The following is a 22430-nucleotide window of genomic DNA, read 5'->3' on the forward strand; positions in this document are numbered from 1 at the left end:
AGGTGGAGGTTGCAGTGAGTCAAGATTGCGCCATTGCACTCCAGCCTGGGTGACAGAGCAAAACTCCATCTTGAGAAAAAAAAAAAAGAAGTTATGGGAAACCATCACATAACAGTACTGGAAGAGACCATTTCTCCCCAGTGCTCTCAGATCTCACCACCAGTTTTTCCTGGCCCTGGTCCTGCTATGATACAAGAAATCTTTTGCTCAGGGATAAGTCCTATAAATCAAAACTCCCACACATGGACATAAAATGAGACAGTGGCCAAATCTATGGGGTTGATAAGTCACTGCCACTCAGACATGCCTGAAATGATTAGAGAAGCATTAATTCCATTGTAGATTCTGGTGAGAGGATTTAGAGAAAGGCAGTGCAGCCCAGCCCTTGCACATGCTAAAGGTAAATGTTTTCTTCCTTGGTAAGTCTGGGTCCAGGCGAACAGGAACCAGAGCTGACCATAACTTTGATGACCAGGAACCGTCCACATCCACACAACACTGGTTGCCACCACTCGCCAAACAAGTCTCTCTAGTTCCCTCATTTGCTCTATTTTTATCACTTGTCTCTTTTGTCTTTTTCTCATATCTGAGATGTAAGTGACTGTTGGCACTCTTTCTAAGCACTCTCCAAGCTTCCCTGAGGCTTGGAGGCTCATTTTTCCAGCTCGTGCACAGTGAAATAAAAAATATTCAGAGACTCTTCCCTGATAAGGTTTTGTTGTAAGACTGGGAGGAGCAGAGCTGGTGTGCTTTTGGGTGTCTTTATTAGTAATTGGAAAAGATTGGCCTTCGTGGATGGTTAATCTATACCCAGGAGAGGCGTTTTCCTACTTTCTAGTTCTATAACTCACAGTCCTAAAAGGAGCAGAAGTTGATGGCATCAGGAGACCTGTGTTAAAATCCTGACTCTAAAAAGTTTATGATTGAGTCAACACACATTTGCAAAATACCACCAAGAAACCAGACTTTGGTGCTCAAAAATGGAAGACATAAACTCTGCTTTCAAGAAGCCTGCGGTCTCAGAGGGGTGTGGCAAATGCAGTATAATGGGGTGAAAGAACGGAGTGGACTTCATCCCAGGCACAGGACGTGGCTGCGCCTGGCTAGGGGCTCCCAGCTTCCACCATGAGGTGGGATGCCAAGGTGTCTGCCCCTCTGGAGGACCTCGGCATCCAGAAGAGGCAGTTTCATCCTAGAGGGTCACCCAACTCATGCAGGAGAATTCAGAAAATGATTGTTGAAGGAGGTAGCCCTTGAACTATAGAGGAGGTAGGGGTGGATGACTTTCCAGGCAGGGAGGACAGCACAGACTCAGGCAGTGTCACCTATGAATTCATGTGCTCAATTACACTGTACATGCAAATCAGCTCTGGATCATTCATCCCTATGAGACCCTGATTCTTTGTCTGCAAAATGAAGACAACAACCCTTGCCTGGATACATAAAGAGTTGTGAGGATTCAATAAAGAATATAAAAGAGCCACACCAATTGGCAAGTCCTATTATTGTGAAAGAGAAGTGTGGTACAGGATCTGTCAAGATTCAACCCAAGATAACAGTGCTATGTGGAGAAAGAATCTAGCCCTGGCTCTGCCACTAACCTCCCCACCACCATAGGCCTCAGCTTTCCTCATCTGTCCAATTAGTGGCTTGGAACCAGAAAGGCCAGAAGCCCTTCCTGCGCTGATATTTTATTTGTAAGTCAGTCCCCTTTAAATCCAACTGCCAGTAACTAGCACGTGGCTCCCGCCCCCAGACTGCTTCTTTATTCATTACTAACCTTTACCTTGGCAGATGAAATATAAGATTCATCAACCACATTTGACAGCCCATGGCAGGTTTCCTGTTTTCCATCGTCCCTCTGCAGGTCACAGACACACAGAGCCCAGCCGTGGCAGGCTCAGCCGGGGTCCGGGGCTGCTAACAACGGCTACATTCCTCCCCCAGGGCCAAGGGAAATCCTGAGCGCAGGCCAGGGTTGTTTGGTTTTGAGGTGTGCTGGGATGAAAGGCACCCTGGAAGTGGAAGATTCGGTCATTCATTAATTAATTATATCTATAATTGAGGGTTTGTTCTTAAGAGCGAGTCCTTTGAAAGTACTTTCCTTCAAACAGTGACTGCCACAAAGGCATCAGATATTCACCACCTTCTCGGCTGCCTCAGCACAGCAAGCTTTATTCTGGGACCCGAGATCCTGTTCTGAGCTGGCTTTCCCTTCTCCAGGCTCGCTCATCCTCCCTTTAGAGGTGGGGCTTATTGGGGGTGGAAAAAGGTGTGTGTATCTCTGTTGTTTAATGTCTGGTTTTTTGTTGCTGTTGTTGTTTTGTTTTGTTTTTGGTTTTTGGTTTTTTTTAAGGAAATCAATACTACATCGAATATGCTTTCTTTTGGGTGGACTTTAACCTAACCCTTTCCAGGTAAATGAACAATGGAAAAACTTCACGGCAAGATTAGAAAGATACCTGAGCCTAATACCCGCCTGATGTCGTGGGCCACACCTCCGGGTTACCAGGGGAAGGGAGGAAGCAAACTGTCATATTGATGTGGCTCTAAACAACAACAGTGTGCGAAGGCCCAGGGGCACTTTGGGATTGACCAAGAGGAAACACAAGTTGCACAATGATACGATCTTGTTGGTACAATTGTCAGAGAAGGGAACTCCCACAGCAAAGGCCATAAAACCATCCAGGGCAGTCTGGGGCGGCTCAGTTCTGCGGTGCCAGGGAGTGGAGCAGAGCTCAGCCCCGTCCCAAACACAGATGGGACCATGAACTCCGGACACAGCTTCAACCAGACCCCCTCGGCCTCCTTCCATGGCGCCGGAGGTGGCTGGGGCCGGCCCAGGAGCTTCCCCAGGGCTCCCACCATCCATGGCGGTGCGGGGGGAGCCCGCATCTCCCTGTCCTTCACCACGCGGAGCTGCCCACCCGCTGGAGGGTCTTGGGGTTCTGGAAGAAGCAGCCCCCTCCTAGGCGGAAATGGGAAGGCCACCATGCAGAATCTCAACGACCGCCTGGCCTCCTACCTGGAGAAGGTTCGCGCCCTGGAGGAGGCCAACATGAAGCTGGAAAGCCGCATCCTGAAATGGCACCAGCAGAGAGATCCTGGCAGTAAGAAAGATTATTCCCAGTATGAGGAAAACATCACACACCTGCAGGAGCAGGTAAGATGCTGGGTGACCCTGGAGATCCAGATGGGGCTGCTTTGCCAGGGGACCCTCGGGAGGAAAAATCAGTCCAGAAGACAATTTCCAGGAAAATGGCATCAGCGCTTGAAGTAATTGTGCACAAAGGTTTTGGGGGATGTTTTCTTATCATACCTTAAATTTGGAGTGGGAAACGTCTGTTTTGTATAATTAGTCTTCTGTCCATGGATAATGTAGAAAAAGAAGGCAGCAAAAATGATAGAAGTGCTACAGACTGTTTCAAAAATGAGACTACTGATTTCTCACAGACCAAAAACATCTTTAAAATGTGAGGCAACCAGCTGCTGTTTAGTGTCACTTATGACCCAACGATGTCATAGAAATGATAAGGGCTGGTATTCATGCTGCATGCTCGGTGCACCAGGCATAAGAGAGTGTTTACTTTCTCATTACCTCAGTTCTGCTCCACCTCAAACTTTTTTGAACAATGTGGTTATCCATCGACAAAAGGCTGTTATACTATTTTGAAGATTACGCCTAAAAGTTGTCACCACACCAGCATATAGGTCATCATGACATCCCTAGATATTTCCGTTTGTGGGTTGCTTGCAGTAAAGTTGCTCACAGTTCTGACAATGGCATATTGCTAGAACCAATAATAATAAAATGAGCATAATTTTTAGAATCTGAGAGTTGAGATGGCTATAAAGACCTTCTTCAAAAAAAAAACGAACTCTTTAACCAAACCTCAAAAAAGCTAAGCACATACCTTCTGGGATGTCTCATAACATTAGCTAGAAGTAGAAGGAATCCAATCATCTCAGAGGTTATTTTTTAAAGCTATCTAACTCCCCTCTTATATAAAGCAGTCCCAGAAAATTCCCTGTAAGACCATGATTTAACCTCCCCTAGAAAGGGTATCACAAGTTTCCAGTATTTATATATATTATTTCACAACGCTCAGTCATCCTTGCTTGAATGTAGGAAGGACCAGTCAAGATAATATAAATCTGTCCTTGTAATGAACCCTAATTATTGAATAATCAACCTAATAACTGACTGGAATTACCTTAACTATATAGTGCATGGTTGTCTTTATGAAAAAAAAAAAAACAAGGTGACTCAACAGTCCTCATCATGTTTTTCTGTTTAATAAAGTTGCTTTGGTTGTAGAAAGGAGGAATTGAAGATTTTTGCAAATGGAGAGCAAAGGGAGACCATGACTCCCAAAAGAAATACAAGGTTAGAACCAGTCAAATAATTTATGAGCTAGCGGAAGAGATTTAAAAAAAAGAAAGCGAGGAAAGGGAGGGAAATGTTTACTGAGCACTTATTATGTACCTAGGCATCCTGCTGGATATTTAATACACATGTCAACACTATCCAAGAGTCTTCTGCAATGATGGAAATGTTCCATATTATTTTATTTGATTCTGCAAGAACCCTGTAAGGAAATGGAAGCTTGGAAAAAAGTGAAATAGCCATCCAAAGCCATCAGCAAGAAGCAGAGGTGGGATTCTAACTCAGGTCTGTTTCCAGTAGCCTCATAAATTTCACTACAGTGTAGTGCTGCCTAGCCCACCTCATACAAAAGTGACACTTAGTATGAATAAAGATAATGCATTATACTTGCATCATTAACCACACATCACATACTTCATACACATTGTCTCATTTAATCCTCACAACTGTGTGGAGCAGGTATTTGTATTCTCAACTTACAGATAAGGAGACTGAGACCTAATCATTGTCTAAATCCTTTGGAACAGAATTGAGAAAAGTGAGTAGGTGCAATGGGGGGTGTGGGGAGCAACCTGCCCACCCTTCAGATGACCTGGAATTCTGGGTTCTGAGATTGAATAGGAAACTTCTTTGGCTTTGAATTTCACTGTTTTCTGGATTTTTACCTCTAACATTGTGTTTTCTCTACACTTGAAGAAAGCAACTCTTTAAAGTTGAGGTTGTCTATCTACCCCAACCTCCCTCATTTGAAGATGAGAAAACAGAGGTGCAAGGAGGTCCCACAGTTACCTGGGGCTTATCCTTCCTGGACCTTGGTGAAATGTTCTGAGTGGATACAGCTCTCCCGTACCCTCACTTTAGGTATATTAAATATCACTCAAAAGGTTGATAACAAGTTGAGCTTAAAAATTAATTCAATCCTTTTGAAATCCAGAATTGGACACAGTCATAGGAGTATCATAAATAAAACACCTTGAATGATTCTCAATCGGACTATATTTGGCATTTTGGTTTACAGTCAAACATTCTGTTTTCCTCTCCCTAGTAGATCAAACATCCTGAAGCAACAGTGCTGCAAGAATATGCCAACTTGCTTTTAAAAGAATGAACTGAGGGCCTTCAGGAGAATCTGGGTGATTAATTACAACACTCAGTTAAAAAACCTATGCCTCATATATCGTTTCTCAACCCATCTTCATCCACTTATTACCATGAAGATTGTGTCAGAAATGATGGTTATATCATAATTCTGTACTAAGTAAGCCTGAATAATGGGAAATAGTTTTAAACGTGCTCTATATCAAGCACATTTCAGAATTCACATTTGTGTGCTATAAGAATGATAGCTGGGGGAATCAGACACTTGAGGCGGACTTTGCAATGGATAAATTACCAATTTAACCCAGAAAAGCTAAATAAGCCCATAGACAGTATTTTTGATTTTCTGATTCTCTGGATGTAGATTAACACCTCATAGTGTGTGTCAAATAGAAAACCTCAGTGCACAAGTAAGTAAGGGTTACCCCACAATGGTCCCCAGGCTCTTTGGGATAGAGCTACTTTTCATTTTGCAGGAGCTTACATAATGCAAAGAATAAGGGGTCTGGAGGGAGAAGTATTGGTAAGAATGCCCCTAAGCAGCACTGTGGAGAGGAGACAAGGAAATACCTAAAAGTGTCCTTTTTTATAGCAACGGAAGAGGCCATAGTACCATTTGGAATCCCACAAGGGGAAAAAGAATGAGGCAGGAGCAGCCAGCCTGGCTATGTCCCACCATGAACAGCAAAAGTCTGAGCAGGCATCTCAGCATATAGAACCTGGGGATGTTCACAGTGTAGTCATTGACTCTATAAAAGTGCTAGATTTTTAAAAAGAAAAGTGTATTATTTACTTTTTTCTGAACTAATTCAGTTTCGACCAATTTTTCACTGTCTATAATATGCCGATAATATGCTATTTGACATTATTTGACATACTCTCTTCTAATTCTCATAACTCTTTGATGAAGTAACTATTATTATTGCTATTTTATGGATGAATAAACTGAGACTCAGCCAAGCTCACTCAGCCAATCTCACCCAGCCAGTAACTGCGGAGCAGGATCCCAGGCCCTGCTCTTTGAGTTCCAGACCCAGCATTCATGCCATCTCTAAATCCTGCTATTGTGCATTCATGATACCAAATTCCATGGGATCAGTGGAGCTTTAAATAGGACCAGACTTTTAAAAGGTGCCTTTGTACTGAAGTATAGCTTTGTCCTAAGAAAATGCTTTCTAAATAAAGGAATGAGCTATGTAAATATAATGGGAATTACCCAGGATTCTCTGACTCCAACTAAATTACAGAAACTTAGAGCTAAGACCTCTAAGGTCCTCTGTCTCTAGTACAGACTCCTTATTTGACAACGGATGAAACTGAGGCCTGGAGAGTAGAGTGATGCAGCCTGATGCATCCACATGGATGGTCAAGAACAGAGCCAGAACCAAAGAAAAGCTCCAAGTTTCTAGTCCAGCACAACACTTGGTGTAAAAGCATTATTACACTTTTGACAACGAGACATCTTCTACCCTAAAGACAATGACATACATCAAATGTGTGCTATTTCTCTGACTATAACATACCTACAAGTGTTTACAAATCATAAATGTATACACACTTGCTCGAGTAAGTGCTTTCAATACTATTTTTCTTTTTAAAGTAAAAAGAAAAATTATACGAACATCTGGTGAAAGTCTTTAACTGGAGGCTTTACCACTACTGAAGCTTCTTAAGCATTTTCCTTAGATGGTAAGGAATTATTTCAGTTAATATTTTAATAGCTACAATGAGCACATTCTCATCACAGAATAAGTTGCAATGACATAAACACACCTACAAGTTACGTGTATGGCTACAGTCACTGCAGGCAAAAAAAAAATGTGTTCTGTGATGACTATTACAAAATACATTGAATATTAGTGTTAGCGTTGCTCAGTAACACTGATTAGAAACATGATTGCTATCACAAGTAAGAATTATGTTCACCTGAAATAATAATTTTTGTATTTTTGGAGGGCTGAACTAATTAAAAGTAATGGCAAAAATCACTTTTTCACCAACCTAATACAATAAGAAAAGGATCACAACCTAAAGTCCTTTTAACATCTTCAGCTGTGGATGAGCTTAATTAAGCAAAATGCTATGACATGTCCATAACCTAAAAAGTTAGAGGGCATTTTGAACAATTACTGTCCTTCCCTTCCTATATCATTCTTTCAGCAGTTGCATCAATCCAAGCCTGTCAAAACTCAACACAAAAAGAAAAAAGGCAGTAACACTGACTGCAGATCATATTCTTATTTTAAAATCATTCTGCTTTGCACCTAGTATGTGCTCACTAAACATTTACTGATTCGATTATTCATTGTTCCGCTGCCAGAACAAGAAGTTGTCTGTACTAACAAGTCAAATATTCAGGAAGCTAGAGGACAGACATGCAGCGGTCATGTGTGGGTGTGTCCAAGTGAGATAACCTTTTGTGCATGTTTTACAGATAGTGGATGGTAAGATGACCAATGCTCAGATTATTCTTCTCATTGACAATGCCAGGATGGCAGTGGATGACTTCAACCTCAAGTAAGTTCCTTCTTCACAGTGTTGTTCGGGTTTTTGTTTGTTTGCTTTACAAAAGGAAAACTCGGCGGGGCACGGTGGCTCACACCCGTAATCCCAGCACTTTGGGAGGCCAAGGCGGGCGGATCACGAGGTCAAGAGATCGAGACCATCCTGGCCAACATGGTGAAACCCCATCTCTACTAAAAATACAAAAATTAGCTGGACATGGTGGCACACGCCTGTAGTCCCAGCTACTTGGGAGGCTGAGGCAGGAGAATCACTTGAACCCAGGAGGTGGAGGTTGCAGTGAGCCAAGATCACGCCACTAACACTCCAGCCTGGCAACAGAGTGAGACTCCATCTCAAAAAAAAAAACAGGAAAACTCATCTTGCCATTACCCGCATCTAAAATCTTATAATGAAAACGCATAGCAACGGCAAATGCACTGTGTGTTACTTGAATGAACCTTAGTTTAAACAAATCAGATATAAAGCACATTATAGTATGGGGAAGTTTGAATATGAATCAAGAATTAGATGATATTAAAGGGTTGTTATTAATGTTCAGGTGTAGTGTTATATTTATTTATTTATTTATTTATTTATTCATTTATTTTTGAGACGGAGTCTCGCTCTGTTGCCAGGCTGGAGTGTAGTGGCGTGATCTTGGCTCACTGCAACCTCTGCCTTCCAGGTTCAAGCGATTCTCCTGCCTCAGCCTCCCAAGTAGCTGGGACTATATGTGCACACCACCATGCCCAGCTAATTTTTGCATTTTTAGTAGCGACAGGGTTTCACCATGTTGGCCAGGATGGTCTCAATCTCTTGGCCTCGTGATCCGCCCGCCTCAGGCTCCCAAAGTACTGGGATTACAGGTGTGAGCCACCGTGCCCGGCCTGTTTATTTTAAAATATATTTTTCTTAAAAGATGCATCCTGAAGTATTTAGTCTTAAAATGTCATCACGTCTATAATCTGCTTTAAAATACTTCAGCAATGAAATAGATGAAGCAAATATGGCAAAACATTCATGGTTGCTAAATATAGGTGATGGGTATATGACTGTTTATTATCCTATTCTCCCTACTCAATTTAAAAGTTGACATTGAGTCACCATCATGGAAAAGTGTAGCATGAAACTGGCATAAAAAACACGTCCTATATGTATTCATTTGCTCTCTTTAAACCTAAAAAGTAAAAGATTCACCTCTAAATGAAAATGAATCCTTTCAAAAACCATGGCCTTCCAACAATGAGTGCACTCTTCTCTTCCTTCTCACCAAAGGTATGAAAATGAACACTCCTTTAAGAAAGACTTGGAAATTGAAGTCGAGGGCCTCCGAAGGACCTTAGACAACCTAACCATTGTCACAACAGACCTAGAACAGGAGGTGGAAGGAATGAGGAAAGAGCTCATTCTCATGAAGAAGCGCCATGAACAGGTACAACTCCCCAGGAACACCTGCTAATAAGCACAGCTCTTAGCCTGCACATCTCAGGCTGATTCGACAGCTACAGAAGAAACCACCACCTGGATGCCAATCCCCTTGTCCTTCACCCTAAATAGTCTTTAGAAAAACATATAAATATCTAATGTTTCTAATTTCAAGGTTAGCTAGTCACATGTCAAATACAACAACCAAAATGCAATCATAATTAATGATGAATTGGTCAACAGTTTTGTTAATACACAATGTTTACCTAGATGTGCTTGTTAATGTTTGCGTGAGACTGGACTTCCATCACTGGCCCAGTGTTCAGCAAGTTAGGGGACAATATAATGAAGAGAGTCTGCTACCAACCAAGATAAGTGTGATGTGGGGCAAAAATAAAGAATCCTAATTTCCAGAAGCATTTAACTGACTTTTAGAGTTACCATTCATCACAAGTCCTCGAGACTCTGATAAAATGATAGAAAAACAGTTCCCATTTTAGGAAAACAAAATTGCTTCTCAACATCAAAGAGCCCAGTTTCTGAATAGCTGGTTAGACAATGATTGTTAATTAAACCTTTCCTGTGGCTGCTTGGTTTTCATGAAATCCTATGGGCGTCAGCCCTACAGGGTCACAAGGCATTGATGAGATTTTGAAAGCCTCTACACCTTCTTTCTGCTGTTTGCCTCTTGAACTGCTTCCCAAAAGCTTTGGCCTATAGCCTGGAAGGTTCAGCTGCTTAACTATGTTGTCACTTCACCAATCCACATCTGCTGAACAGGACTTTGCACACTATGGAAGCGTAATTCTTTCTGAAATATTTTCAACCATGGATCAAGTCAGTAATCATGGAGGCTATTCGATTACCTGCCTTATGATATTCTTTTTTTTTTTTTTTTTTGGAGACAGAGTCTCGCTCTGTCACCCAGGCTGGAGTGCAATGGCGCAATCTCGGCTCACTGCAGCCTCCACCTCCCAGGTTCAAGCGATTCTCCTGCCTCAGCCTCCCAAGTAGCTGGGATTACAGGTGTGTACCACCACACCCAGCTAACTTTTTGTATTTTTAGTAGAGACAGGGTTTCTCCATGCTGGTCAGGTTGGTCTCAAAGATATTCTTTATTTTATAAAATTATTAGAGAAAAAAGTATACAATGTTTTATCACCAACAAGTAAGTAATATTAAAGAAACCAAACCAGTGACAGTGGAGCAACCACATAATCGGAATGTTTAAAAGATCTATTTACCACTGCCAATCAACATAGCAATCCAGCCTTCTGATTGTCAAAGCTGGTTCATTTCCTTTCTCTGTTATTAAATAGGAAATGGAGAAGCACCATGTGCCAAGTGACTTCAGTGTCAATGTGAAGGTGGATACAGGTCCCAGGGAAGATCTGATTAAGGTCCTGGAGGATATGAGACAAGAATATGAGCTTATAATAAAGAAGAAGCATCGAGACTTGGACACTTGGTATAAAGAACAGGTAAAAGAAAGATGCACAAACTTCCCAAAGGTTGCATTTCCATGAGGTCCCAATGCTGACGCCTTTGCCTTGCTTGGTTCCACAGTCTGCAGCCATGTCCCAGGAGGCAGCCAGTCCAGCCACTGTGCAGAGCAGACAAGGTGACATCCACGAACTGAAGCGCACATTCCAGGCCCTGGAGATTGACCTGCAGGCACAGTACAGCACGGTGAGTCAAGGCTAGGAAAACCGTGAGTCCCATACCACCTCCTTCATGAAGCCTTCTGAGACCTCTCTCCCAGGCCCTGACCCTCAACTCCCTTGGGACAACTCTCACTTTCCACTTTCCATCCAAATTGTTTATGATGAGAACCATAATAAAGGGCTACCATGTATTGAGTGTCCCGATGGTGCCAGGCATTGTGCTAAGTAGTTCATGATATTAAATGTCATTAATCCTTACAGTAACCTTTCCAGATAGGTCTTAGTGTCCCCATTTTAGAGATGAGGAAACCAAAACTCCAACAGTAAAATAAATTGGCCAAGGTCACACAGCTAGTAAGTAACTGGTGATGAAACCATATGATTTATTTGGAGGAAGGGGGATTCTAGACCCCCATAATTTCTATCAGTGCCCTCTCCACTTACAACCAGGCTCCCCCCTCAAACCCCAATGTAGAGAAATTCCAGTGCCAACATGGTAGGTGGCAGATCCAGGCCTGGCTAACTCCAAAGCACTGCCCTATTCATTTATGTATGTGTCTTATCACCCAGAAAACTCTAAGTTCTTGCGTCCAAGTCATTTCTATCATCTTCACAGTTTAGAAAAATGCTTAGCATGTGTCATAAGCATTCAAAATTTATGAAGGTCTATCATTTGATTCCCAGTATACCCTATTGAGTCTTCTAATCATTCATCCATATAATTGCCAAGTGTGATTCTACCCTCAGTCTTGAGAGGCAATGATTTGTTCATTTATGTTGCAGGTGCACTTGGGTAAATGACTGCTGTGTTTTATGCATCCGTGATGGTGAACAGACACTGCAAATGTGCACTGTAGAGATCATGAGTACAAAAATAATTATAGTGCAACTTTCAAAACATTTTAACATACAGTATTTCACAATGGCCCTGTGAAACAGGCGAGGCACGTATACCCATTTTCATGCATTCTACTATCTGACACCAATCCTTAGCACTGAGGATTTTTTAATGAAGGAGTTTATATTCTAGTAGGAGTGACAGATAATAAATGTGCAAATCATCAAAATATATGTTAGATGGAGAAAATTGCTACAGAGATGAAGCAGAGGAGGAGGACAGATGCACCAGGGTGAAGAGCTGCTATCTTAAACAAGGTGGTCAGGAAAGGTTTTCCTGTTAGAGTGGCAGTGAGCAAAGAGGTAAGGAGGTGCTTGATGTGGTGATGGGATGTGTTCCAAGAGGAGGGAACAGCAAGTGCAAAAGCGACAAGGCACAAGTGTGTCTGATGAGTTGGAGGAGCAGCAGGGAAGTCCATGTGGCTACAGTGAGTGAATGAAGGGAAGAAGAAAGGAGAGAAGAGGAGGGGAAGGGAGGGGAAGAGGGAGGAAGACAGGGTGAGGCCGCAGAGTCCCAACAGAACCAGACAGTGTAGGGCTTTGTAGGCTACCTTGGAGGGGGCTCAAGAGGAACAGCAGGCATAGACAACTCTTTGAGGAGCTTTGCTGTAGCTGAAGGAGAGCAGAGAAATTGGATGATAGCTGAAGGTAGATGTGGGTTTAAGAAAGATACATTTTAAGGTAGGAGAAATTATTCTATTTGAAAGCTGGTGGGAATAATCCAGAGAGAATATTGATAATGCAAGAAGGCGGGCAACTGCCGAGATGACTGGAGCACAGACACCTCACACAAAAGAACAGAGGGAAGCCAGCACCCGGATGCAGATTCAAGCATGTGCCTGGAAGCAATGTAGGGAGCAGTGGGCAGTCTCTCCCGATTGCTTTCATTTCATCAACAAAATTAGGAAGCGAGGACATGGACTCCGAGGAAGGATGGCAAGGACAGAGGAGAGGGAACAAAATAACCTCCTGGGAGAGTAGGAGACTGGCTGACCAGGGAAATGTGCTTTAACCGCCAGGCAGCATGAATGGCCCCCTGAAAATTAGCAGCCATGATAAAGGGAGAGTATCCAGCACAGTTATGAGATTCTCTTTAAGGTTAAAATTATGCGCTTCAGAAAAGCAGGTGTTACATGCAAACAGAACTGGGACTTGAACTCAATCCTCCATATTCTAGCCCAGAAACTTTATTTGGCAGCTGTTAGAATTTCCTCAAAAAATGACATTTTTTTTTTTTACCATCGTCATAATCAAAAAGCATTGCTTGAGACTAGGGTTGCCAGATTTACCAAATTAAAATATAGAACACTCAGTTTAGTTGGAATTTCAAATAAAAACCCATTTTTTTTTGCATGTCCCATGCAATACTGGAGCAATATTTTGGACATAGTTACACTAAAAAATTACTCATTACTCATCTGAAATTCAAATTTAACTAGATGTTCTCTATTTTATCTGGCATCCCTAATTGAGACCCTTCTCCGAAGATACAAAGAGACAGCAGTCCCAGTTGCTGTCGCTCTTTGGGAGTTTTCAATCAGGTCAAAGATAAAATGAAAGGAGTTAAACAACAGTTCAGAGCAAGGCAATGGACTTCAAAAGTCCTAACACTGCTCAACTCCTGACTGCCCAAGTCCCAAACCTGTAAGTCAGCCTACTTCTCATCTTGGTGTCCTCAGCAGCTACCAAGACACTTAGACAACTGGTCGACATCTGCTAAGTACTCAACAATCACCTGTTATTGACTCAATCAAGCCATCAGTTAATTAACAAAAGATCATTTCCTCTTTCAGAAATCTGCTTTGGAAAACATGTTATCCGAGACCCAGTCTCGGTACTCCTGCAAGCTCCAGGACATGCAAGAGATCATCTCCAACTATGAGGAGGAACTGATGCAGCTACGCCATGAACTGGAGCGGCAGAACAACGAATACCAAGTGCTGCTGGGCATCAAAACCCACCTGGAGAAGGAAATCACCACATACCGACGGCTCCTGGAGGGAGAGAGTGAAGGGTAAGGCAAAGGCTGGCACGAGAGGAGCATGCGAGGGACATCCAGCTCCTGTGGGTATATGTGTGCATCTTTGGGTTCTGTTAGCAAGAGTCACTCTAGCAAAAGAAAAGTTGTGTTGAGCTACTCCAGAAGATACCTATAGCTGGTTGTATTTCACTAAGCAGCAAGTATGATTAATCAACTAATACTCACAGGACACTAAGATTTGCAGTCAGAAGAGTTAAAGTCTCCAGAAGGAAACAATTCAAAAGGATTTGGCCACTGTGTTTGCCAGTAGGAATGCACACAATTTTGGCTCCAAAAAAAAGAAGGCAGGGGGAATGTGTTAGTCCACCAGCAAAAGAAAAAAAAAAAAGATGCATATGAGATAGAGATGTCTAGACTTTCAATCTGATATTTCTGGCCACCCCAGGAAATAACAGCTGGCCATATAAAGGGCATATATATTCTATGATCCGAAAGGAAGGGATAGAAGTTTTATAAAAATACATAAATAAAACATCACCAGACCAAACTTTGAACAGCCTGAGAGGCTCAGGGGTCTCAGGCTTGAGACCCATACCCTGGCAGGGATCCTAGAGAAAACCAAGCTTGCAGCTGAAAGGAGGGGATGGTTGGTGGACTTCCCCTGACTCCAGGGTTAGCAGGAGGTGGTACCCAATGCCTTCTGCATCCAGACTGGTTCTCCCATGAACCCATGACCTTGAGACTACTAAGCTCAGACAATTATCCTCATTAAAGAGCTGAGGATTTACAAGCAAGGGAAGGAAGTTAGTTCATCCTGAGAAGTTGTTATGATTGTTGCTAATACTAAAGTGAGCTTTAACCTTTATCACTTTTATAGGACACGGGAAGAATCAAAGTCGAGCATGAAAGGTAAAAAATTTCATTCATTGTTTGAATCTCTGTTTTTAAGGAATTAGCATGGTTATCCATTTTGTAGTAGTCATAATCCTTAATGTACTCCCAAATGTCCTGGGTTCAAAATGTCCTGGGTCAGGAATCTTCAATTAACAAATTAGCTAATACAAAACGATGTAAGCTCTCATTATTGTCCTCAATATATGTAAAAGCAAGCAGTAAAGAAAATTAAAATGATAATTAATAGTATTATGTCTCTATTAAGTAATGGAGTCAGTTTACTAAACCCCTAGAAAACTAAGAGGCAATGATTTCATGATTTCATTTCTCAGATGATTCTGTTGAACACTCGTGTTCCATGAGATTTGAATAGTGTATTATGAACACTGTGTTCTATGGCCAGATAAGGTTAGAAATACTGTGTGCCATGATCCTCTTCTTGGACAGTCCTGTTGCAGTTCAGTGTATTAAAGATGGAACAGGTACTGCTTTGAAGGAGAAAAGGAACAAGAAAGAGGAATAAACAACAAAAGTTTAACTTTGTTTAGCCCAGTATTCCCAAACATCTTTGACCTGGAAACATGCTTTCTCAGATTACCTTTAATATCTCACAGAAAAGTTCCAGGAGACTGTAGTCTGGGACAAGTGGCACTTTCTGATTAGTTTGTGATAAACCTATTCTAAGGCATTGGAGATTCAAAGAGTCAGTTGGAGTAATCATCACAGAACAGCTGGTCTAACTGCTACCCATCTACAAAATAAGACAAGCGTCTTTGAGACTCTCTTCACACATGTCTTAGGATGGGGAACCCATACTTGATGGGATGGTCCCAATGGAGACATTTTAGTTTAACAAAATTCTCCCTTGTAAATTTATTAATGATTTCAATTCTTCCCTATGGTCTAGAATTGCTTTATTGATGTTTCAACAGGCACTTATTCAAATAAGTTATATATTTGAAAACAGCCATGGTAAGCATCCTTGGCTTCTCACCCATTCCTCATGTGGCATGCTTTCTAGACTTTAAAATGAGGTACCCTGAATAGCACTAAGTGCTCTGTAAGCTCAAGGAATCTGTGCAGTGCTACAAAGCCCACAGGCAGAGAAAGAACTCCTCAAGTGCTTGTGGTCAGAGACTAGGTTCCATATGAGGCACACCTTGATGAAGGTCTTCACCTCCAGAAGGTGACACTGTTCAGAGATCCTCATTTCCTGGAGAGTGGGAGAAAATCCCTCCTTTGGGAAATCCCTTTTCCCAGCAGCAGAGCCCGCCTCATTGCTTAGTGATCATTTAGAAGGCACTGAGAGCCTTCAGGGGCTGACAGCAGAGAAATGAAAATGAGTACAGTTCAGATGGTGGAAGAAGCATGGCAGTGACATCTTCCATGCTCTTTTTCTCAGCGTCTGCAACTCCAAAGATCAAGGCCATAACCCAGGAGACCATCAACGGAAGATTAGTTCTTTGTCAAGTGAATGAAATCCAAAAGCACGCATGAGACCAATGAAAGTTTCCGCCTGTTGTAAAATCTATTTTCCCCCAAGGAAAGTCCTTGCACAGACACCAGTGAGTGAGTTCTAAAAGATACCCTTGGAATTATCAGACTCAGAAACTTTTATTTTTTTTTTCTGTAACAGTCTCACCAGACTTCTCATAATGCTCTTAATATATTGCACTTTTCTAATCAAAGTGCGAGTTTATGAGGGTAAAGCTCTACTTTCCTACTGCAGCCTTCAGATTCTCATCATTGTGCATCTATTTTGTAGCCAATAAAACTCCGCACTAGCTGCATCGTGTCTTTTTTTAATATCATAAGGCAAGACAGCACCTCAGGGTTTCATCCTAACAAGGGGTTCTCAGAACATCGTCCATGGAAGATCCAGAGAAATCTCCAGACATCAGACATGTTCGCGGCAGCCAGACACTGGGCAGAATTGTCACCCTGTAGCCAGGCAACCTAGGCATGAGTCATGGGTCATGAGGCTCTCCACAATCCACACTTCTGCCAGTAGGAAGGGAAGGGAGGAAACAGAGAAAGGGAGGCCCAGAAAGCCTCACTGGGAGTGTGAGATGACCAAAAAGTATGCTATCTCACTTTTAAAAAGGAAAAAAGCTGAAAGGCCTAAAAGAGTAACTCTCTTTTAGGCTACTCTAAGCTAGAAAAGGAGATTAAGGGAAAAAAATTCTCATTACAGACAGATACTAAGGCTCTAAAAGGGGAAGTAACTCATCCAAAATTCAAATTGCAAATATTAGGATCCAGAGTATCATGCCATATTAGTCTGTTCTCATGCTCAGGTATAAAGACATACCCGAGACTGGGTAATTTATAAAGGAATGAGGTTTAATTGACTCACATGTGGACATGGCTGGGGAGGCCTCACAATCATGATGGAGGGCAAAGGGGAAGCAAGACACGTCTTACATGGCAGCAGGCAAGAGTGCTTGTGCAGGGGAACTCCCCTTTATAAAACCATCAGATCTCGGCCAGGCACAGTGGCTCATGCCTGTAATCCCAGCACTTTGGGCGGCCGAGGTGGGTGGATCACCTGAGGTCAGGAGTTCGAGACCAGCCTGGCCAATATGGTGAAACCCCGTCTCTACTAAAATAGAAAAATTAGCTGGGCATGGTGGTGGGTGCTTGTAATGCCAGCTACTTGGGAGGCTGAGACAGGAGAATTGCTTGAACCCAAGAGGCTTAGGTTGCAGTGAGCCAAGATCGCACCACTGCACTCCAGCCTGGGTGACAAGAGTGAGACTCCGTCTCAAAAAAAAAAAAAAAAAAAAAAAAACCATCAGATCTTGTGAGACTTATTCACTATCAGGAGACCAGCACACGGGAAAGACCCACCCCCATGATTCAATTACCTCCCACCAGGTCCCTCCCACAACACATAGGAATTACGGGAGCTGCAATTCAAGATGACAATTGGGTGGGGACACAGCAAAACCACATCACATGCTGAGCTGTAGCAGGTGAATAAACCACTGAGACTACGAACCTCTGTCCTCCGAAGAAGATGGCATTTTCTCAAATTCTAGGAGTGTGGGCCACTGTTCTGAGGTTGCTGCAGAGGAGCACTGCTGGAGAAAAGGAAGGGGAAAATCCACATATCCACTAAGACATCGTCAGAATACTGCACATGGAATTATAGGATATTAACAATTTAAGAGACTGTAGACACAGGATAGTCAAAATCTCCCATTTTACAGACAAATCAACAGAGGCCCAGAGCAGTGAAGGCATTTACCCAGACACTCACTGGATCGGTGCAGCTGGATCTAGATCCGGGTCTCTTGACTCATTTAACAGCTGTTAAACCAAAAATGGGTGTGATTTAGTCCCATTGTCATCTGATACATCGGCAATGCCCTGCATATTTTTTGTCTCTATGTTTAATACTCTTTTTGTAAAGGGTAGCTTTTGATATTTCCTGAACTGAGCATCTGTTAAAATTGGATTCATCTTCTCTTTAAGGCAACAATTGGTGTTTCTGATCTTTAATGCCAAAAAAAAAAAAAGAAAAAAACTAAAAACAGAATAACCACACCCTAGCAAAAGTGTACTATTGGTTTAACTAAAATACATTAACTCTCTGATGTAAAATTAATAATTTATCTTTACTATTTCAAAGAGACTCAAAAATAACCAGTACACAAACATCTTCACTAAGTTTTCTTTGTGCAGCATTTGTATGTGGTGACTTTTTTTTTGAGACGGAGTCTTGCTCTGTCGCCCAAGCTGGAGTGCAATGGCGCCATCTCAGTTCACTGCAACCTCCGCCTTTCGGGCTGAAGCGATTCTACTGCCTCAGCCTCCCAAGTAGGTGGGATTACAGGCGCCCACCACTGTGCCCATCTAATTTTTGTATTTTTTAGTAGAGACCGGGTTTCACCATGTTGGTCAGGCTGGTCTCGCACTCCTGACTTCAGGTGATCCACCCACCTCGGCCTCCCAAAGTGCTGGGATTACAGGCGTCAGCCACCGCACCTGGCCGTATATGGTGACTTTTGTTGTTATTTGGGTCAAGAATGGATTCATATTAGACTTCATTAGGTTCTCTTTTTCTATTTCATTTTACTAAGAGAACTTCTTTATGTTACTAGATATTGTAGTCTCCAAGCAGATCTAAAAATGATTTTTTTTCTCTATTTTAGCACCAACTAATTCTGCTGTTTTGGACATTATCTCTTTCCTGAAATCTAGAAAATGTGCATAAAATACGCATATTTTTCTCAAGGCGAATTTTTTAATACTGCTAGAAAAATCTTTTGAGGAATATCTAAAAATAATATGACAAGCTGAAAAGAAAGTTGTAATACCAAATCCAGAAAACAATCACAAACCTTCCATTTACAATCATAGTTTATATATGATTTGGTAATGTAAATCATAACATATGAATAATTTTTCATGCAAGGACCTAAAATATCTTTAAAGTCTTATTAATTTTCGCTGTATCAATTAAGGTGACCAATTCATCCCAGTGTGCCCAGAAACTCATTAGTCCCAGGCAAACTGGGGTGGCTGATCACCCTATCAATAAATTGCCTCTGTTTCACTAAGGAGAGGAGAGAAGAGAGAAATGAAACCATTTGCCTGAATAAAGAGACAATTGCATGATTTTTGGCTCTAGGTAACACAGAATAATCTTCCCCCACACTTAAATCAGCGTAAAAATGTTTCAAAATGCCCATTACAAACCAATTAATGCCTATGCATTCAGGTGAATTACCAACCAAAGAAGATTTTGTTTGTATTTGAATTTGACCAACATACACCCAACCCACATAAAGGAGGTGGCAATAAGTTCTATTGTTTTCATTCCAGAAACACTTTGAATAAACAGCAATTATCATTCTATAACCCAAAATCCAACTAAACAAACCGATGGCTAATCCGGAGAAGTATGATACATTACTTTGGAATTTAGGATTTATGTTAACATATTTGCCCACAGTGTCATAAAATGGTGGAGTGGATAGATAGATCCATCTAATATTGTTAATCCAATCAAATGCACACCTTTATAGACTCATGTCTTCACTATTATTTTTACACACCTACCCTGCTGATGATGTGTAAATCGGGAACTAAACATAAAAATTCATTATTAAAGGAATGTAGCAACAGTATGTGGAGGGAAGAGGTCATAAAGTCTAGCAAGGAGTAAGGACTCGAATTCTGGCAGCAAAAGGTGGGGAACAGAAGGAGACCCAAGGACGTTTCTTTAGTGCAGGGGTTCTCAAACTTGGCTCACATCAGGATCACCTGGAGGGGGTGAGAAAATTCTAATGCCAGGCCACACTCTAGAATAATTAAATCAAGACTTTTGGCCGGGCGTGGTGGCTCACGCCTGTAATCCCAACACTTTGGGAGGCTGAAGTGGGCGGATCACTTAAGATCAGGAGCATGAGACCAGCCTGGCCAATAGGAAACCCCATCTCCACCAAAAATACAAAAATTACCCGGTGTGATGGTGGGCATCTGTAATCCCAGCTACTTAGGAGGCTGAGGCATGAAACTCACTTAAACCCAGGAGGCAGAGGTTGCAGTGAGCCGAGATTGCAAGATCGTGCCACTGCACTCCAGCTTGAGCAACAGAGCCAGACTCTGTATTTCAAAAAAAAAAGTACTTGCGGAGGTTGGGACCCAGCCATCAATTTGTTTTAAAGAGTCCCAAATAATTATAATGTACAGCCAAGTTTGTGAACTTACACTGGTACCTTCAAATGAGTGCTTTTTTAATCTGTTCGTATGTTTCCCATATTACTAATTTTTCAATACCCCCAACAGGAATTAAAGACAACTAATGAAAAAAAAAGGACGTAATCCCCAAGCACTCGTGATTAGAGTTTCATTTTACAGAATTGTAGAGAACTGCTTCCAGGAAATACAGCTGAATTAAAACTTAGAATTGAGACAAATACTTCACTTAGAAAAGTATTTTAGTGGCCAGGCACAGTGGCATGCACCTGCGGTCCCAGCACTTTGGGAGGCTGAGGCAGGAGGTTCACCTGAGGCCAGGAGTTTGAGACTAGCCTAGGCAACATAATGAGACTTCGTCTATATAAAAAGTTTAAAAATTCACCAGTGCAGAGGCTTGCACCTGTGGTCCCAGCTACTCGGGAGCCAAGGCAGAAGGATGCCTTGAGCCCAGGAGTTCCAGGCTGCAGTGAGTTTTGATCACAACACCATACTTCAGCTGAGCAACAGAGCAAGATCTGTCTGGAAAAAAAAGACAAGAAAATCAGAAAAATATTTTACAAAATTCTGCAAGCATACTTCCACCTAAGTCTAGCAAAATTCTTCCTTTACTTAATCAAATATTTTTCCAAAGTGTTAGGTTCCTGTAGTAAGTTTCTGTTATGGAAATTTGCGTGTTATTTTAGACTCCTCATTTCTTTTACCTCTTAGATTTTTGTCAAAGCAAAGTAAAATAGTAATGTATGCAAATAAGAGACCCATCAAGAAAACATCTCTAAGCCAAGTGACTAGAAAATTAATTTAAGGAATAAAGAAGCAATTTTTTTCCTTAAAGAAATATCAGATTATTTTAGTATTTCCCAAATGCACATTTTATATTTCTCTAAATAGTTAATTAGGTCATTACATGTAATTTGAAATCAAAAATATCAGCATTAAAAGTAAACATAGAAATCAACTGATTGAAGCTTCTTATGTGAGAGATAAGGAAGCAAAAGACTAGAAAAGTTATCCAAGCCCTCCTGGGACTCAGGTCTCATTCCTATCCATTCCAGCATCTTCAACATATAAAAACATCAGAATTGAAGAAAGCATACCATATTTTTTAATTCATAGCAAATTAAAAATAACAATTATAAATGTGTGAACTACTGAAAAGCCAAAATAACTTATGCAGTCTCTAAGCTGGAACCAATATGAAAAAATGTCCATAATTATAAGAAAAAAGTAAGCCAGAGGTATGTACGAAAGATCGGATTTTTCTTTACAAATAGCTGTAAGTGGGTTACTTAACACAGACTACATTTAGATATTTAGTGCTAAGAAGAGACTTCTTCTTCTCCTTTTCCTTTTTTTTTTTTTTTTCTAAACAGGGCCTCCCTCATTCTGTCACCCAGGCTGGAGGGCAGGGGCATGATCTCAGCTCACTGCAGCCTCAACCTTGCAGGCTCAAGCCATCTTCCCACCTCACCCTCCCAAGTAGCTATGACTACAGACACACACCATCATGCCTGGCTAATTTTTGTATTTTTTATAGAGACAGGGTTTCGCCATGTTGCCTAGGCTGGTCTTGAACTCCTGGGCTCAAGTGACCCACCCGCCTTGGCCTCCCAAAGTGCTGGGATTACAGGCATGAGCCACCACACTCGGCCTAGCTTAGAGATTTTGAATAGTTTACTTTGTGTGAAATAATATAGCATGCCATTTCTTTGGGATAAAATAACATATTTCTAAGCATACCTTTCATGGACATGAAGCAATTTGTACCATAGTTTCACATATACCTATTTGGTCTTGCACAACAGAAAACAGATAGTAAATAATATCATTATTTATAATGGTAAATTTATAAATGTGTATTTAAATTTCTCAT

General features: G+C 41.6%; 1 protein-coding gene and 1 long non-coding RNA gene across 4 annotated transcripts in view; one reads left to right on the top strand and one right to left on the bottom strand.

The window, feature by feature from the left end:
* LOC134758528 (uncharacterized) overlaps positions 1 to 21079 on the bottom strand; it is a 64384-nt gene extending 43305 nt beyond the window's left edge. The window contains exons 1-4 of the long non-coding RNA XR_010133807.1: positions 20943 to 21079; positions 18114 to 18163; positions 17853 to 17934; positions 10918 to 11083 (exon numbers count right to left, since the gene is read on the bottom strand). This is a non-coding gene — a long non-coding RNA (uncharacterized lncRNA). The remainder of the gene's footprint in view (positions 1 to 10917; positions 11084 to 17852; positions 17935 to 18113; positions 18164 to 20942) is intronic.
* Positions 1744 to 16637, top strand: KRT23 (keratin 23). 3 transcript variants are annotated; one of them, XM_055388167.2, is made up of 9 exons: positions 1761 to 2246; positions 2418 to 3163; positions 7920 to 8002; positions 9266 to 9422; positions 10735 to 10896; positions 10982 to 11104; positions 13770 to 13990; positions 14835 to 14866; positions 16254 to 16637. In XM_055388167.2, exons 2-9 carry the CDS (start codon positions 2768 to 2770, stop codon positions 16346 to 16348), a joined length of 1269 nt encoding a protein of 422 aa, XP_055244142.1. In that variant the 5' UTR covers positions 1761 to 2246; positions 2418 to 2767; the 3' UTR covers positions 16349 to 16637. The 3 variants fall into 3 exon arrangements, with proteins under 3 accessions (XP_018882206.3, XP_055244142.1, XP_018882207.1); XM_019026661.4 differs by having other exon boundaries at positions 1744 to 3163; XM_019026662.4 differs by lacking the exon at positions 2418 to 3163 and having other exon boundaries at positions 1767 to 2272.
* Positions 21080 to 22430: the final 1351 nt, after the last annotated feature.

This window comes from Gorilla gorilla, chromosome 4 (genome assembly GCF_029281585.2).
Source record: "Gorilla gorilla gorilla isolate KB3781 chromosome 4, NHGRI_mGorGor1-v2.1_pri, whole genome shotgun sequence".
In the NCBI taxonomy this organism is placed as follows: domain Eukaryota; kingdom Metazoa; phylum Chordata; class Mammalia; order Primates; family Hominidae; genus Gorilla; species Gorilla gorilla.

What these genes read in the sequence shown, in the direction of transcription:
- KRT23 (XM_019026661.4), top strand. Translation starts at nt 2,768, where the DNA reads ATGAACTCCGGACACAGCTTCAACCAGACCCCCTCGGCCTCCTTCCAT. An exon ending in TGAAGAAGCGCCATGAACAG is followed by an intron (nt 9,423 to 10,734) that starts GTACAACTCCCC and finishes GTTATTAAATAG; the next exon opens with GAAATGGAGAAGCACCATGT. An exon ending in TGCAGGCACAGTACAGCACG is followed by an intron (nt 11,105 to 13,769) that starts GTGAGTCAAGGC and finishes TTCCTCTTTCAG; the next exon opens with AAATCTGCTTTGGAAAACAT.